The 13,869-nt window shown below is 51.0% G+C and overlaps 2 protein-coding genes across 13 annotated transcripts in view; one reads left to right on the forward strand and one right to left on the reverse strand.

The window, feature by feature from the left end:
• LHX6 (LIM homeobox 6) overlaps positions 1 to 2,970 on the forward strand; it is a 37,511-nt gene extending 34,541 nt beyond the window's left edge. Inside the window, exon 9 of the mRNA XM_038549460.1 lies at positions 2,601 to 2,970. Within this exon, the coding sequence (XP_038405388.1) occupies positions 2,601 to 2,629 (29 nt within the window). The 3' untranslated portion in view covers positions 2,630 to 2,970. The remainder of the gene's footprint in view (positions 1 to 2,600) is intronic.
• The window catches only part of MORN5 (MORN repeat containing 5), a 37,264-nt gene that overhangs the window by 15,526 nt on the left and 7,869 nt on the right, over positions 1 to 13,869 (reverse strand). For 6 of the 12 annotated variants that reach the window (XM_038549464.1, XM_038549466.1, XM_038549468.1 and 3 more), the window contains exon 4: positions 12,852 to 12,983. In XM_038549464.1, coding sequence (XP_038405392.1) covers positions 12,852 to 12,983 — 132 coding nt within the window. Of the gene's footprint in view, positions 1 to 81; positions 4,081 to 5,673; positions 5,757 to 11,087; positions 11,246 to 12,851; positions 12,984 to 13,869 lie in introns of those variants that run through there. The other 6 variants (XM_038549465.1, XM_038549462.1, XM_038549463.1 and 3 more) reach the window with 3 other exon arrangements.

The following is a 13,869-nucleotide window of genomic DNA, read 5'->3' on the forward strand; positions in this document are numbered from 1 at the left end:
AGCCTGTCCAAATGTGAGAGGTTTGGGGAAACCAAACCGATCTTCTGTATTTCCAAAATACAGAAAGGGAAAGTGTAAAACTGAAATTAATAAATGTTATAATTAATGCATTCAGACTTAATTATTAAACTTGGAGATCAAAACAATTTCATCACACTTGAAATTAGTTTGTAGGCTTGCTTTCCTCATTTTGCAAGAATTCTCTAGCGTGCATGTGGCTCTAGAAATCACAGCCCGACTGGTGGTAGGCCGTTTACCAAGCAAAATTTTAAAAAACCTTTCAAAGTTTTAACAGCAAGAAATTTGTATTGAATATGGGATGTGCGGATGCATTTTGCTTTAATTTGTTGAGTACGACAGGGTTGAGGCCTCCAAAATCAGACCTAGGGCTGGATTAGGGCTGTGCCTGGAAGGGGTGAGTCTGAACCAGAGCATGGCCACCTGGTGTTAGGAAGCACTTGCACGTGCCAGGCGCTGAGCCCTGCACTCCGCACGCCTGATCTCACGCAATCCTTGTAAACATCTGTCAGATTCACAGCTGGTGTTGTCTCAGGTAGGAGTTTTAGGTGTTCCAGCCAGTCGGTGGCAGGGGAAGTGCCCTGAGTAATAACGCCCCTTGGGAATCTCTTAGGAAAGCCCCGTGGCGCGAGGACACGCCAGCCAGCGCTAAGCAGTTGGTATCCTGGCGCTCTTGGGAGACGGAGTCATTTCCGCTGTAGAGGTCCAAATGCACAGCTGGCGTATTAAAAAAGACATACCCCTATATATCGAGGTGCTCACGCACGGCCTGGGGGCCCACGGATTCACAGCAGCGAGCGTGGAGTGTGGGTGCCAAACCTCACGCAGCTTGTAACCCTCCTCTTCTTGCTTCCCCCACTTCTGTTTTTCAAGCACGTACAGTCGAATGTGTGTTCCCTGCACGTGTCCATGATGCCGAGGTGCTGTACACAGGCAGCTCAGGGGACTGACGTGCCAAGGCAAGGCTAAGGCCACTCAGTTCGCCTGGGCCCTGGAGCCTCTGCTCTGACCGGCCGCTGTTCCCTTCTGCCCCGGCTCTCCAGTTGGGTGTGGATGACAGACTGCAGGGGACAGGTCCGGTAGTTGGGACCTCTGTCCTCTGGCCGGCAGATGCTGAGGGCCGAATTAAGGCTTTGGCAGTGGGGCCCGCCAGGAGGGGTGTTAGGGTGGCAAGGATCTGCAGGACACACTAGCACACTAGAACCTAATCCTCAGAGGGATCTTAGAAGGTCACTGTCAGCATCCCCATTTCACAGATGGAGGTCCCGAGGCTCAGAGAGGTGAAGTCATCTGCTCAAGCTCATCCAGCCAGCAAGTGGGCCCCAGGGCAGAGCCAAGTCTATCTCTAGACCTGCAGCCCGTAGCCACTACCTGTGTCCCTGAAAGGCCTGTCCGTAACTGCCATGCCTTTAATCCTCACTGCCGGAAGGACGGCATTCAAGGCTCTCTCCCCTCCACACTGGGTCCCTATGCCTCGAATGCCCAGCTAGGATGTACTCCTACACACCTGTCAAAGCCCAGTCTGTCCAACACTGCTTGAGGGAGACATCCCTTGACTCTTCTTCCAACCCCCAACACAGGAGCCGGTCTCAGGAGCCCCACCTTGGGCACCCTCTGTCCCTACACCTCTCTCTGCTTTGTTCCTTCCATCAGCACAATCAATCCACTTCTCATCCCTGACAGCCTAGCCAGACACTACCTTTTCCGGGATAGCATCTCAACGACCCCTGGGGCATATCCATGCCCTTGTCTTGGCTCCTCCAGCATACTGTGCTTCTGGCTCCTGGCACTAGCACAGCAGAGGCACTCTCGGTGTTTTGGACAAAGAATCTCCTATTAACATAAATATCATAGGAATATAGAATTCTGCTAGACTTCTTTCCACATACTTGTTTTTGGGGTTGATGTTAATTTCTGAGCTATATTTTTTGGGGCAGGAGGTTCATTACGCGTAGACTCCCTGAAGGCCTCATGCTTCTGTCCAGAGAGCGCCTGCCCCAGATCCTGTCACTGTGTGTGCATCTGCTTCCCCTGCCCTGCACTGTGCTGGTTCGGAGGGGCAGATGTGGAGTTCGGGCCCCCAGGGAGTGGGTAAATCCTACCCCAGGATTTACCCCAGGGTAAAGCTCTAGGTGGATAAGAAATGATGAAGATGAGGAACAATGCCAATGGGTAGATAGGGAGATGGGGATCCTGCAGGCCTCCAGCCCCGTCTTGAAGTCCCCATCAGAAGTGGGATGGAGTCCCACACGGGGGTCCCTGAATGGAGCCTACTACTCTGCCTATGTCTCTGCCTCTCTCTCTCTCTGTGTCTCTCATGAATAAATAAATAAAATCTTAAAACAAACAAACAAAAAGAAGCAGCTGGGGATGCCACAGGGCGGTTTGCCACCATGAGGCCAGCTCCTCCCTTTGGGGCACGGAGTTAAGGAGTTCTCCCCCTCCCCCCACTTCAAAGACCGCCCCAGGGTGTAAGGCCTCATGGGCCTGGCATTGCTTTCTCTGTATGCCCTGTATCATCTCAATAATGCTTACCACAACCCTGTAACGGAAGTCCTATTTTCCTCCTCCGACTTTTTTAGGTGAGGAAACCCACGTTCAGAGAAGTTAAGAGACTCACTCTAGGTCATACAGACAGCAAATGGCACAGCCGGGGTCTGATGGGTCTGGCTCTAAAGGCCTGCCTGGAAACCTGCCTCTGTCTCCAGGAGGTTGAGCAGGACTTTCAGCTGACGGCCTCCAGTTCCGGAGCTGCGCTGCGGAAGGGACATGAAGCTCCTGCTCCCTGGACTCTGGCCTTGCATTCACTTCTATTGAGGGGCACAAGACGGGGACTCCTGGGGGGCTCAGTTGTTGATCGGCTGCCTTCAGCTCAGGGTGTGATCCTGGGGTTCTGGAACGGAGCCCCACATCGGGCTTCCCTCAGGGGCACCTGCTTCTCCCTCTGCCCATGTCTCTGCTTCTCTCTCTGTCTCTCATGAAGAAATAAATAAAATCTTAAAAAAAAAAAAAAAAAAAGGAAAAGGAGAAAAACAAACCATTGTACTGACTAGCCCGGGGTTGACTCCAGCCATGGAAGGGGAAAGCTGTGTCCTTTGGATGCTTCCAGGAGACTGCTGTGGGGTTGGGGACATATTGTTACCAGAATCTGGCGCAACAGCTGGAAGAGGAATTTCCAGGGCTCTTAGAATTGGAGTGAGGAGCGAGGGAGGCGATTTGGGCAGCCAGGGAGAGGCAGGAAGCCCCTCAGGCTGTTTTCCCAGGAGCTCAGACTTCCATCTGGGTCTGATTCCGCCCTCTGTAGGCAAAATTCTGTTGGCAGGTAAAAGTGTATTTCTCCGGGGAGAAGTTCTATAGCTTTGCCGAAGTTCTCAGAGAGATTTCAGAAAAGGCCACAGCCCATCTCTGTTCAGAGCATGGCCTCTGGTGTCAGAGAGGCCTGGATCCAAATCCTGATTCCTCCCTTCACTAGCTGCACCCATCAGCAAGCCTCAGTTTCCCCGGCTGCCAAACAGGGGCAACGATATATTCCTCAGAAGATCGGGAGGTGGTAAGTCCCTGGCACAGCAGAGGCTTTCAGTGCTCATCATTTCTCTTCCTATCCTTTTTGCTTAAAGCAGATGCCCAAGTCGGCTGGCAGGGATGTGTGATCTGTGCAGGCATCTTATTTGGCAGTCACAAGTGTGATATTATCCCTCCACAAAGCCTCCATTATGGCGCTGCTAACAATACCACAGATAAGGCAGGGATGCCCCTGCGTGCCAGCCTCCAGGTGATTATCACATTTGGGCAAATTGCCTTTTGTGTCACAGAGAGAAGACGGCAGGAGGGCCTGTGCAGGGGACTCGCTGGGCCATTTTGCCAAAACCACGAGGGAAGCATTGTGGAGAGGCAGCCCGGGTCTGCTGCGGACGGAGGCCTGGCAGGCTGTGCAGGGCCGGGCAAGTGATCCGCCCTGTGCAGGCCTCAGCTTTCTCACCTGTCGGATGAAGGCAGCCGTGGCCTCAACATCAGAGGAGTCCTGGTTTATCGGTGGCGTTGAAAGTCCTGTTCTTTGGCCCGCTTTGGAGCAAAAAATGTGGTCAGAGAACTATCCAGGGAAGAACACCTACCACTGCAATCTTACGAGGAAGGTTGCCTGGGCCTTTCTTTCTTTCACTGGTAAACTCCAGAACCCACTCGAAGGCCATCATTAGCTTTCAGGCAGCTAGACCTGGGGTCAAGTTCCAGGTCTACCGCTTACTGCCTGTGTAACTTTGGGCAAAGCATTTCTCCTCACCTCAGTTTCATCATCTGTGAAGTGGGCACAATGAAGGCAGCCATTTCACAGGGCTACTGTGAGGATGAGAGGAAATGAAACAAAATCAACCATGCGAAATGCTCAGACCAGTACCTGGAAGACTTAAGCCCTCAGTAAATGCTGCTGGTTTTTATAATCCTGCTTTTCCCTCTGAAATAAAGTAACGTGCCTTTATATACCAATCGATCCATCCCTGGACTGCCACTTTAGGGGCTGCCCTGGGTTTATTATAAGAATACACCCTGTTTTATTTATTTAGTTCCCTTCTGTTAGACATTTGGGATATTCCCAACTTTCAAGTGTTTAATAATGCCAGAGAACTTTAGACGACCAAGTGGTCTTTCATTTCTAGATATTCACTGTGCAACTTTTCTGAAGTTGGGCAGCAAGCCGATAGGCGATGTTTGGAAGATGACCTAGGAGCTGGCCTGGCAAAGTGGAAGAACCTCTGGAGGAAGATGAGCCCAAGTATGAATCCCAGTTCCTGCCATTTCCTGGGGGAAATCCTTTAGCCTTAGTTCTGAGTCTCAGTTTTCTCCTTTGTCAAGCAGAGATCACAGGAACCCTACCCCGCCCCCTCCGTTTCCCCCCTCCACCACCGTCTTAGTTGGGTATCTGGTGCATGGGAAATGCCCAGCCAATGTCAGCTGTCACCACGGAGTGAGGGGAAAGCCAGCCAGCACCTCCCAAAGACTTTGAGTCATACCGGCCAGGTCTCTCTCTGGACCCCAATTCATATTCCTTCCCCCGTTGTCCATTTAATTGAAAATATATTCAAATGAGGCTGGCGATCTTGATTTTAAATTCAGTCTGGAACCCACAGGTTCAAATGCAAAGGGGCCCTCTCTGCAAATAATCACTGGTGTGTGATATTTTTAAGAAGCCAAACCCATTGTTTCTGATTGAAGGAAAGTTGGTGCTATTTTGAAGAGCAGCACGATTAAGCGGTGGCGTTATCTCTTTAACCATTGGGAATTATACGCTGTTTGAAAGATTTGTGAGCTCTAGGACATTTGCCAGATGTGCTTGATTCGACATTTCAGACAACAAAGAGGATAATGTTGGCGGGAATCTTGACGGCATTTCTGATGATCAGGATATTCTTTGAGGATGGTACTGAGACCTTTCGGGGAAGAATTTCAGCTTTTACATAAACTAATTTGGGATGCTCACTCTCTGTCTTCCACAAAGCAAATTTAGTTCATTGTTAGTTGTATATGTTAAAATGGTTACGAGGGTTTTTTCCTTTGAATATTAATAATGTGCCTTTCATCTGAGACACTCGCATGGGGTGTCATTAATTGCAGGGAGGGAGTAAGGATTAGTGGTGCAGTTATCTTGCAAATTATTCCTACCAGTAACGTTGAGGCAAGCAACCGCTACAACGAAGAGACACACGGAGAAACTGCTAACATGAGTCGAGTCGGGCTTATCCTTCCTGAGCAGAATGAGAGGGCTGGGCAGGAGGGTAAGGGTTAACTTCCCCGCTTCCCCACCATATTAAAGATAATTATCCCAAATATCTTCCAAAGCTCCCTTATTGGCCCACAGTATGTAAAGGACCCTTTATCAAAAAAGGTAGCGTCTCATTATGGGGACTGTAGTGCTTTTTTGTCTTAAGACTCTAAAATGGGCCTTTTCATCCATTTAGGAACATCACTGAGCTCCCTGGGGGTCAGGACCCGTGCTTCGTGGAGGGACAACCATGCATGAGGCCTGGCTCTGTGGAGGAAGGGATAGGGATGAGTAAGGAATAAACCAGGATGTGAAGCTGAAAAGAACAGAATTTGGGCAAGAGTTGGGATTATCTCTGACTCTGTCACCGGCGAATGACTAGGGCAAAGTATTGAGACCAGGTGTCCTCTTTGCAAACTGAGGGAGGCACTTGGGTTGGCAGAGAAGAGCAAAGGAGATAAGCAGGCACAGTGCTGAGCAGGGGCCTGGCAAGGATCCTCCGCAATTCATGCCTTTCTCTGCTTCCCTTCTCTGAGCTGTGGATGCTCGGGGAGTGCCCTGTGCCATTCTCTCCTGGCCTCCTGGTACATGCCCAGCACAGAGAGGTGGGAGGACTGTGACGAGGGAAAGACATCCTGGGCTGGAGGAATGTGTGAGGTGGGAACAGAGGTGTGTTTACCTGCGGAAGCTGCTAGTCTGCTTGAGCTGGAACGTGGGGTGGAAGAGACAGGACGGTGGAAGATGAACCACGGGGTGGTCTAAACGCCATAATCAAGAGCCCGCAGCGCCCAACATTTCAGTAGCATTTCGTTTCCCCAGGAGAACCCCCAAGGGGGCCGACAGCATGGCATACCCAGTCTCATTCCTCCCGTCCCACAGCCTCCCTGTCTCTCGAGCACCCATAAAACTCTCAGTGGATCCCAGGGCCTCCCTCTCTTCAATTGTCTCCAGCCCGAGTGAGGAATCATCCAGTAACAGTCACTGAAGCCTGGACACGGACGGGCCTTGTGCCAGGTGTTGTACACACTTAATCTCATTTTTCCTAACCGCAACCCCTCCAGATTCAGTTAACTACTAGAACACCCATTTTACAGATGAGGAAACAGAGACTCCAAAAGGAGACAAGAAGCAAAACTAGCCATGGTCACACAGCCGGCCAGTGGTGGATCCAGGACCAGGCGCCAGCCAGAGGTGTGGATTCTAGATCCTGGGCTTGTAACCGCCACGCAGCCCGTCCCTCTGACCTCTCCCAGCCTCCGAAGGGAGGCAGGTCCTAATGCCATCTCTATTTTGCTTCGTCTCAGCTGTATTATTGGAATTTTGCCTGCATTGACTTGCTGCCTTGTGTGGTTTTACGGTCCCAGCAGAGGCAGCTGCAGAGTGCAGGAGAATGGCCATGGGCCTTACAAAAAGATGGGAGTGGGTTTGAGTCCAGCCTCCCCTTCACTGGGCTGTTAGACATGATGCGTGATCTAGTTCCCTAGTCTCAGGCCTCCCTGTTCCCAGTTTGCTGGATGTGTGGGGCTGTCCCAGAAGATAGAGAGAGCGCTCATGAGTGTGAGAACTTTCAGGTGGCACCAGAAATGCCTGCCACCAACAGGGAGAGGTGGGGACCTGGAATTCACGTGCCCTGCGGAGGCGCCCATACGCAAGCGGTTTCAAGCACGGGGCCAGCCAAACCAATACTGCACACATCAGATTTGGCCAGAGGGTTGTGGGCTTGAGAGCCTTGATGCTGAAGTTTTTTGAAAGCTTTTCAAAGCTTAAGTGGCTTTGAAAACTTGGGGGTGTGGAGAAGCATAATAGATTGTTTTGATTATTCGACATAAGAAGTTGTCTCTTATGTGCCAGGGACTACATTTTGTATAATTTGTTGAAGAACATGAGGGGCTTGTAGGTCCTCTGCCTGCCTGCCTGCTTTTCTTCCAGAAACACTGAATCAGCTGCATGTGGGAGGTGCAGGGGACCCAGGGGTGAATCAGACATAATTACATGGTCCCTGCCCTCAAGAAGCTGTTTGTCTAAGGAGGGAAGCTAGGCAAATAAAGGTCATTCTACAGCTATGGGCTGAATGCTTTCGAGAGGCTTACCGAGGAGGGGTGTCTAACCCAACAGCGCAGGAGAGGGAGGCGATGGGAAGAGGCGGGTTAGGGAAGGCTGTCTGAGCATTGATCTGTCAATGGTGGGTCCCAATCCTTTTGAGGGTTGTGAAATCCATTTAGTGTCTAGCAACCCGCGTTTTTAAAAAAATAGAGAATATCCTGCTATATTTTACATACAAAGAATATGCACCAACGTGTGTGTGTTTGTGTGGGTAGTGGGTTGCTTACTTTGGGCCAGGGTCCAAAGGTTTGAGACTTGTGGTCTGAGAGAATTCTTGCCTGCCCGGATCCCCAAGGCCTGGCACCCTGTCTGCACTCAAAGGCTTTTCGACGCTTGGAAGGATGAATTTAGGTTCTCACCACCACCCGGCAAGCAGGTACCAGACCAGCCTCCCCAGGTGAGAAAGGCACCTGGGTTTGTCCAGCATGCTTGCCACTCGGCAGTTTGTGGTTCAGGGGGCTAAGGTTCTCGAGTCAGGCCTAAAGGAAGCTTCTCTGCCTGGGGAGAGTGAAGCCAGTGGGAGGTGGGGGAGGAGAGGCCCGAAGGTGAACCGTGAGCCGAAGGCAACCCTCCTGCTGGTGCCCCAGCCCATGATCTCCTATAAAAAGAGTATCCCCGAGTGGCGTGCACTTCATAGTGGCAGGGGCTCAGTCCACTCTGTTTGCCCCAGGACTGCCTGGGGCACCACTGCGGGCCTGCAAAGCCAGCAGCCCTGTACCTTCAGAATGCCAACATGAAGCACTGTTTGTGGAGGCAGACCAGGGCCCTGGAGAAAATAGGAGATGGACAGAAGTCCAACTCAGTGCCCAGCAGGATGAGGTGAGTCCAAGGTAATGTGGTGACTAGGTGGCCATAAACAGAGACTCCTTTTAGTGGTTTTCAGGACACTCTACAAACCCATCTGGACAGATGGATATTTTATAATATCAGGACTAAAATACCCCGTGGCTCCCTTTACTCCTCCATTGTAGACTCTTAATGTCAGAAGGACCCTAGAAATTATCCAGCCCGACTCCCTCATTCTACAGATGAAGAGAGCAAGGGGCCCAGAGAGGTAAGGCGCCTGGCCCATGGGCAGCCAGCAGGCAGCTCGAGAGTGAGAGTGGGGCCGGGTGGGAACATGGGTCTCTGGCACACAGCACTGAGGCCTGGGGCCTTCGGATGCCCCTCTCTTGCCATCTCGCCAGCCTTCCTGTCTAGTCTCATCCTAGTCTGGCCCCTTCTTTCTGTGCAAACCAGAGAAATCTCTAAATGATGAATCCATTGCTACTCTGCCTGCCTGAAACATTTCCTTGTTCCCCCGCTGCCCTCAGGTGGAAGCTACTGCCCACCCAGGGGCCTCCTCTCCTGCTCTTCTGCACCTGACACACTGTTGTCTCATACTCCCAAACATGTAGCCCCTAAATGTGCACTGTTCTCCCCCATCTTATCCTTGGCACACGCTGTTCGCTCAGCCTTTTACTTTCCCCAACCCTGCTGTACTTGTCTCCCCTCCTTGAGGCTTCCCATTAGATCCCGCTCTTTCCAGGGAACCTCCCTGGCCTGCTGACCCTGCCTCCAGGTTAGGTATCCTGACCATGCTCCCTCATGGCAACTCTAATCCACTATCAGTTTCTCCTGCTCCCTGAGAGAAGATTCTATGATGCTGCCTCACCCAAAGTCAGGTCCACAGCAGCCAGTTAATAAATGTTTGTTGACCAAATAGTCAGTGTCCATCCTTCTCCCAAGCTCCTAAGAACGGCCTTCCCTTCTTACGATGCATTTTCCAAAAGGCTGTTTTTATTAGAGCAATTTTCAGGTTCACAACAAAATTGAGAGGACGAGGGGCACCTGAGTGGCTCAGTGATTGAGCATCTGCCTTTGTATTTATTTATTTATTTATTTATTTATTTATTTATTTATTTATTTAGAGCATCTGCCTTTGGCTCAGGTCATGATCCCAGGGTCCTGGGATCAAGCCCTGCCTCAGGCTCCCTGCATGGAGCCTGCTTCTCCCTCTGCCTGTGTCTCTGTCTCTGTGTCTCTCATGAATAAATAAAACCCTAATAAAAAATTGAGAGGGCGGTACACAGATTTTTCTGCATTGCCCCCTATGCCCATGCCTGCATGGCCTCCCCGTTATCAGCCCTCTCCACTGGAGTGCTGCATTTGCTGCAACTACACCGACACCTCATAGCCATCCAGAGTTTCCAGGCAGGCTCATTCTGGGGCAGTACATTTGATGGGTCTCCACGTCAAATACTCCACGTCAAATACTCAATCTCACGATTGAGAGTATCTCCACTGCTCTCAAACTCCCCAGTACTCTATCTGTTCATTCCAATAAAAGTTTCAATTTTATTACCAAGCATGGCTTTTGCCCCCAGGATTCTGGGAGCCACAATTTCTGATTCCTCAGTCATGACTTTTTTTTTTTCATGCCTCTGTGTCTTTGCATGTGCTGTTCCCTCTACCTGGATGCCCTTCCCCGACATGCATGCTAACAAAATCCCAAAATGCTCATTCTTTAAGACCCATCACTTCTGGTACCTTTTTCCTGACTGGCACCCTGCATCCCAGCCAGGTAATGAGGGTGTCCCCCCACCTCCCAGCTCAATCGCCCTACGGCCCTTCATCTCCCAGGCAACCCCCAGTAGGGGAGAGGGGGAGGAACTCGCCCCTTAGAGGAAAGGGGAGAGCATCTTTGTAGTCCCATGAAGGATACTTGCAGCCTATTACACAGAAAGGCACACACGTGATATCTTTATAGGACAGGGGAGCGTGTGTGGATGCTGACCCACAACAAGACAGTGGGGGCTTTGTGCCAGGGGCCCAGCTACTCTTGGCTCCAAACCTACCTTGCTGTTCTCACATTGCAGTCAGGACTGGGACCCCAGTTAGATGCTGCAAGGCACACACGCGGAGACAGAAGGGACCCACTCCTTTCTGTGTGGCTTGTTGCTCGTGTGAGTGTTATGCCAGCAAGGCTGACTCACTTCCAATTCCTGTTCCCCCCACACACCCGGCTTCTACAGGCCCCCTCTCCAGAGAACCCGCTGGGCACTGGGCCCCGCTCAGAGGTCTGGGCTGCCCCTTCGGGGCGGTGGGGGGGGTCCCTCTCTCGACCCTGTAGGCTTTCGTATCCCAGTCTCTGGTTTCCCCTCCAGGAGAGGGTGGCTAGCTGCTCCCGGCTGTTACTCCCTCTGTGTCCTCGATGTCCTCCCCTTGCTTCTTCCGTTCTCCAGTATCCCCTGATACTACATTCTCTCTGTTTTCCTGACTGGACTCTGCCTGACACAGAGACAGACAGAACTCCTGCTCACGTGGATCTTCCCGTCTGGGCGGAGAGACAGACAGCGATTCTTGACACAAAGGAGGACTTAATTGTAGCTGGGAAGGAAAGTACCAAGTGTATGAGCATGTTAATGGCCCTGGGAAGCCCTGCAGTAGCTGGAATGGGTTAGCATTATTTATAACTGTGCAGCGCTTCAGTTTCCTTGATCCAGAAACTTCATAGGGAGCCTATTGACACCCAGAAGAATTAGTGCTCTACACAGTCCAGTCTGTTAACGGAAAAGCGGAAGGCTTTCAAGACAACTGCCGGGGACTTGGCGTGTGAGCATCTGCCGTGTTCCTCCAGGAGCACCAGTGGGGCAGGGCTATCTGCGCTCCCAGCCGCAGCATTGAGCCACAAGAGCAGCTGACAACTCCATTTACTCTCATGCCAGTGCCACGAGGCAACCTTCTTTTTGTGTGTGTGCTACATTTTATTTATTACTATTATTATTATTTTTATTGGAGTTCAATTTGCCAACATATAGCATAACACCCAGTGCTCATCCCACGAGGCAACCTTCTGATCACCACCAACTCACCAAGGAAATGTCCCTATAGGGAGAGGAGGCTCTCGTCGGCCAGTCTGGGCCTCCTGGCCTTTCTGGCAGTTTTTTTTTTTTCCTCTCATTTTAGAGCAGAGTTTCTTGACCAGGGTCTTTAGAAGAACCCCCTTAAGACTATGTAAAATGTGCATGCACATGCGCGTGCGTGCGTGTGTGTGTGTGTGTGCACGTGCACCTGTGGGCAGTTTTCTAGGAAGAGGGTCTGCAGTTCCCTTATTCTTTGTGGGACTGTGACTCTAGGAAAGAGAAAGTTTAGGAATCACCGTGCTACAGGAAAATGTTCTCACTCTTATTTGTACATTGGCCTCCAGTGCATTTGGTTACTATAAGTTTCAGTCTGGTCAGTTTACATTCACTTACCGACAGAAGTTCTGGATCCTCCCAGGTACGCCCCTGGCTGTACCACATGCTATCACTCTCTTTCTTGACCTTTACCTGTGCTGTTTCCTCTCTGGAAAACCTCTACCCGTGCCCTGTGGTCAACTCCCAGTTTTTCTTTGGGTCTTACTTTAGCTGCCATTTCCTTCTTGAAAGCCTCTGCATTTCCAATTCTGGATGACGTACCCATTCTTTGTGCTCCCACAGCATCATTCTCACCTCCCTGGGACTCCCCATCTTTACTTCTTCCCCTACCTTCATGTAGGGCCATGTTTGTCCCCTTTCATTGCGCTTTTCCCACAATGAAATCAACCCTTTCTAGTACTTGGCTGCTACCTGTAAAAACATCAACTCCATGTGGAAGGTGGTTTGTGTCTAGCTCTGCCCAGCTTTGCTGCCCACATTGAGCAGTGTCCAGCATATAGCCAGTGTTCATTAAATACTGGCCAAAGGATAGCATGCAGAAATCTGTACTTTCATCTGTTTAGTGCCGCACTCGCAGCCAACCACTAATGTCCTTTGTTTCGCTCCACGACTGTGTATAGACTCGTCAGCCATGAGAACCCCTGACTGTGAAACCTTCAGATCGGAATTTCTGTCTTTGGTCGGCAGAAGTTTCTTTCCCACCAAATGCATACGTGTGTGCACACATATGCACACACCTAAGTGTGGACGGGAGAAGAGTAAATGTGTGTCACGGGGTGTCAGAATGGACATACCTGTGTTTCTCAGAAAGCGATTCCTATAGTCCTTGACAACCCTCGTGGTCGGGTTATAGAAGCCATCTCCACAGTCGTAACAGCCCTGAGGGATCTTTCGAGGTGGGTCCATGTTGGTGAGTTGAGAGATCCCTTGAAAGGATACAGTGGATAATTAACTCATTACCAAGGCCAAATCTAATCCCAGGCTCCCGAAAGTCCTCTTTTGTCTGGTCACCCATGGGAACATCTGGTTTCCACCGTTGGACTATGGAGCAAAACCAACAGGAGCGGTGCCTCGGAGCAGCTTCCTGAATGGGGCTCTGTGAGCAGGGTCTTGGGGACTAGACCCCCACCTTCTTCCCTCATACCCATCCTCCATTTCTCGTGACACCATGACAAGGACATAGATTGTGGAGGCAGAGAGACCCCAAGGAGGCGTCACAGTCTGCCATGTGGACAGATGTGTCTGGAGGAGGGAAGGCAGGCAAGGGGCGGGCAAAGGCCAGAGGCATGAGCCCTCAGGCCTCACTCAGGAAGCCTGGCCGGGGCGGGACCAGGTGTGTATCAGGAGAAGAGCAGGAAGAAATGGGTCAGGTGGGCAGGGATCAACTTTGACTCAGCAAAATTACCGCCATGGCTGCCATTGAGTGAGTGCTTATCCTGTGCCCAGAAATTCATTACATGCTTGACTTAATTCTCACAGCAGTACTGTGGCCCCATTTACAGATGAGAAAACTGAGGCTCAGAGAGGTCAAGTAACTTGCCCCAGGTTCTCCAGCTAGGAAGCAGCGAGGCACCCAGCCACAAGAGCTCTATGTCAGGCTGCTGACCCTGGAACCATCTGCCCCATAGGCCACACTGTAGGTCATGCTGCCCTGTGTATTGTATATCTTGGAACGCTGAGACCTGAGTAATGGGTACAAGGTTGGCACAAATAACTTCTCGGGTTCTCTCCAACTTGTGTTTCCTGTAAATCCCTGTCCTCTGGACGGAGGGCTAGATGCCCACAGAGCATAGCATCCTGCTCATGGTGCAG

The sequence above is a fragment of the Canis lupus genome, chromosome 9 (genome assembly GCF_011100685.1).
Source record: "Canis lupus familiaris isolate Mischka breed German Shepherd chromosome 9, alternate assembly UU_Cfam_GSD_1.0, whole genome shotgun sequence".
In the NCBI taxonomy this organism is placed as follows: domain Eukaryota; kingdom Metazoa; phylum Chordata; class Mammalia; order Carnivora; family Canidae; genus Canis; species Canis lupus.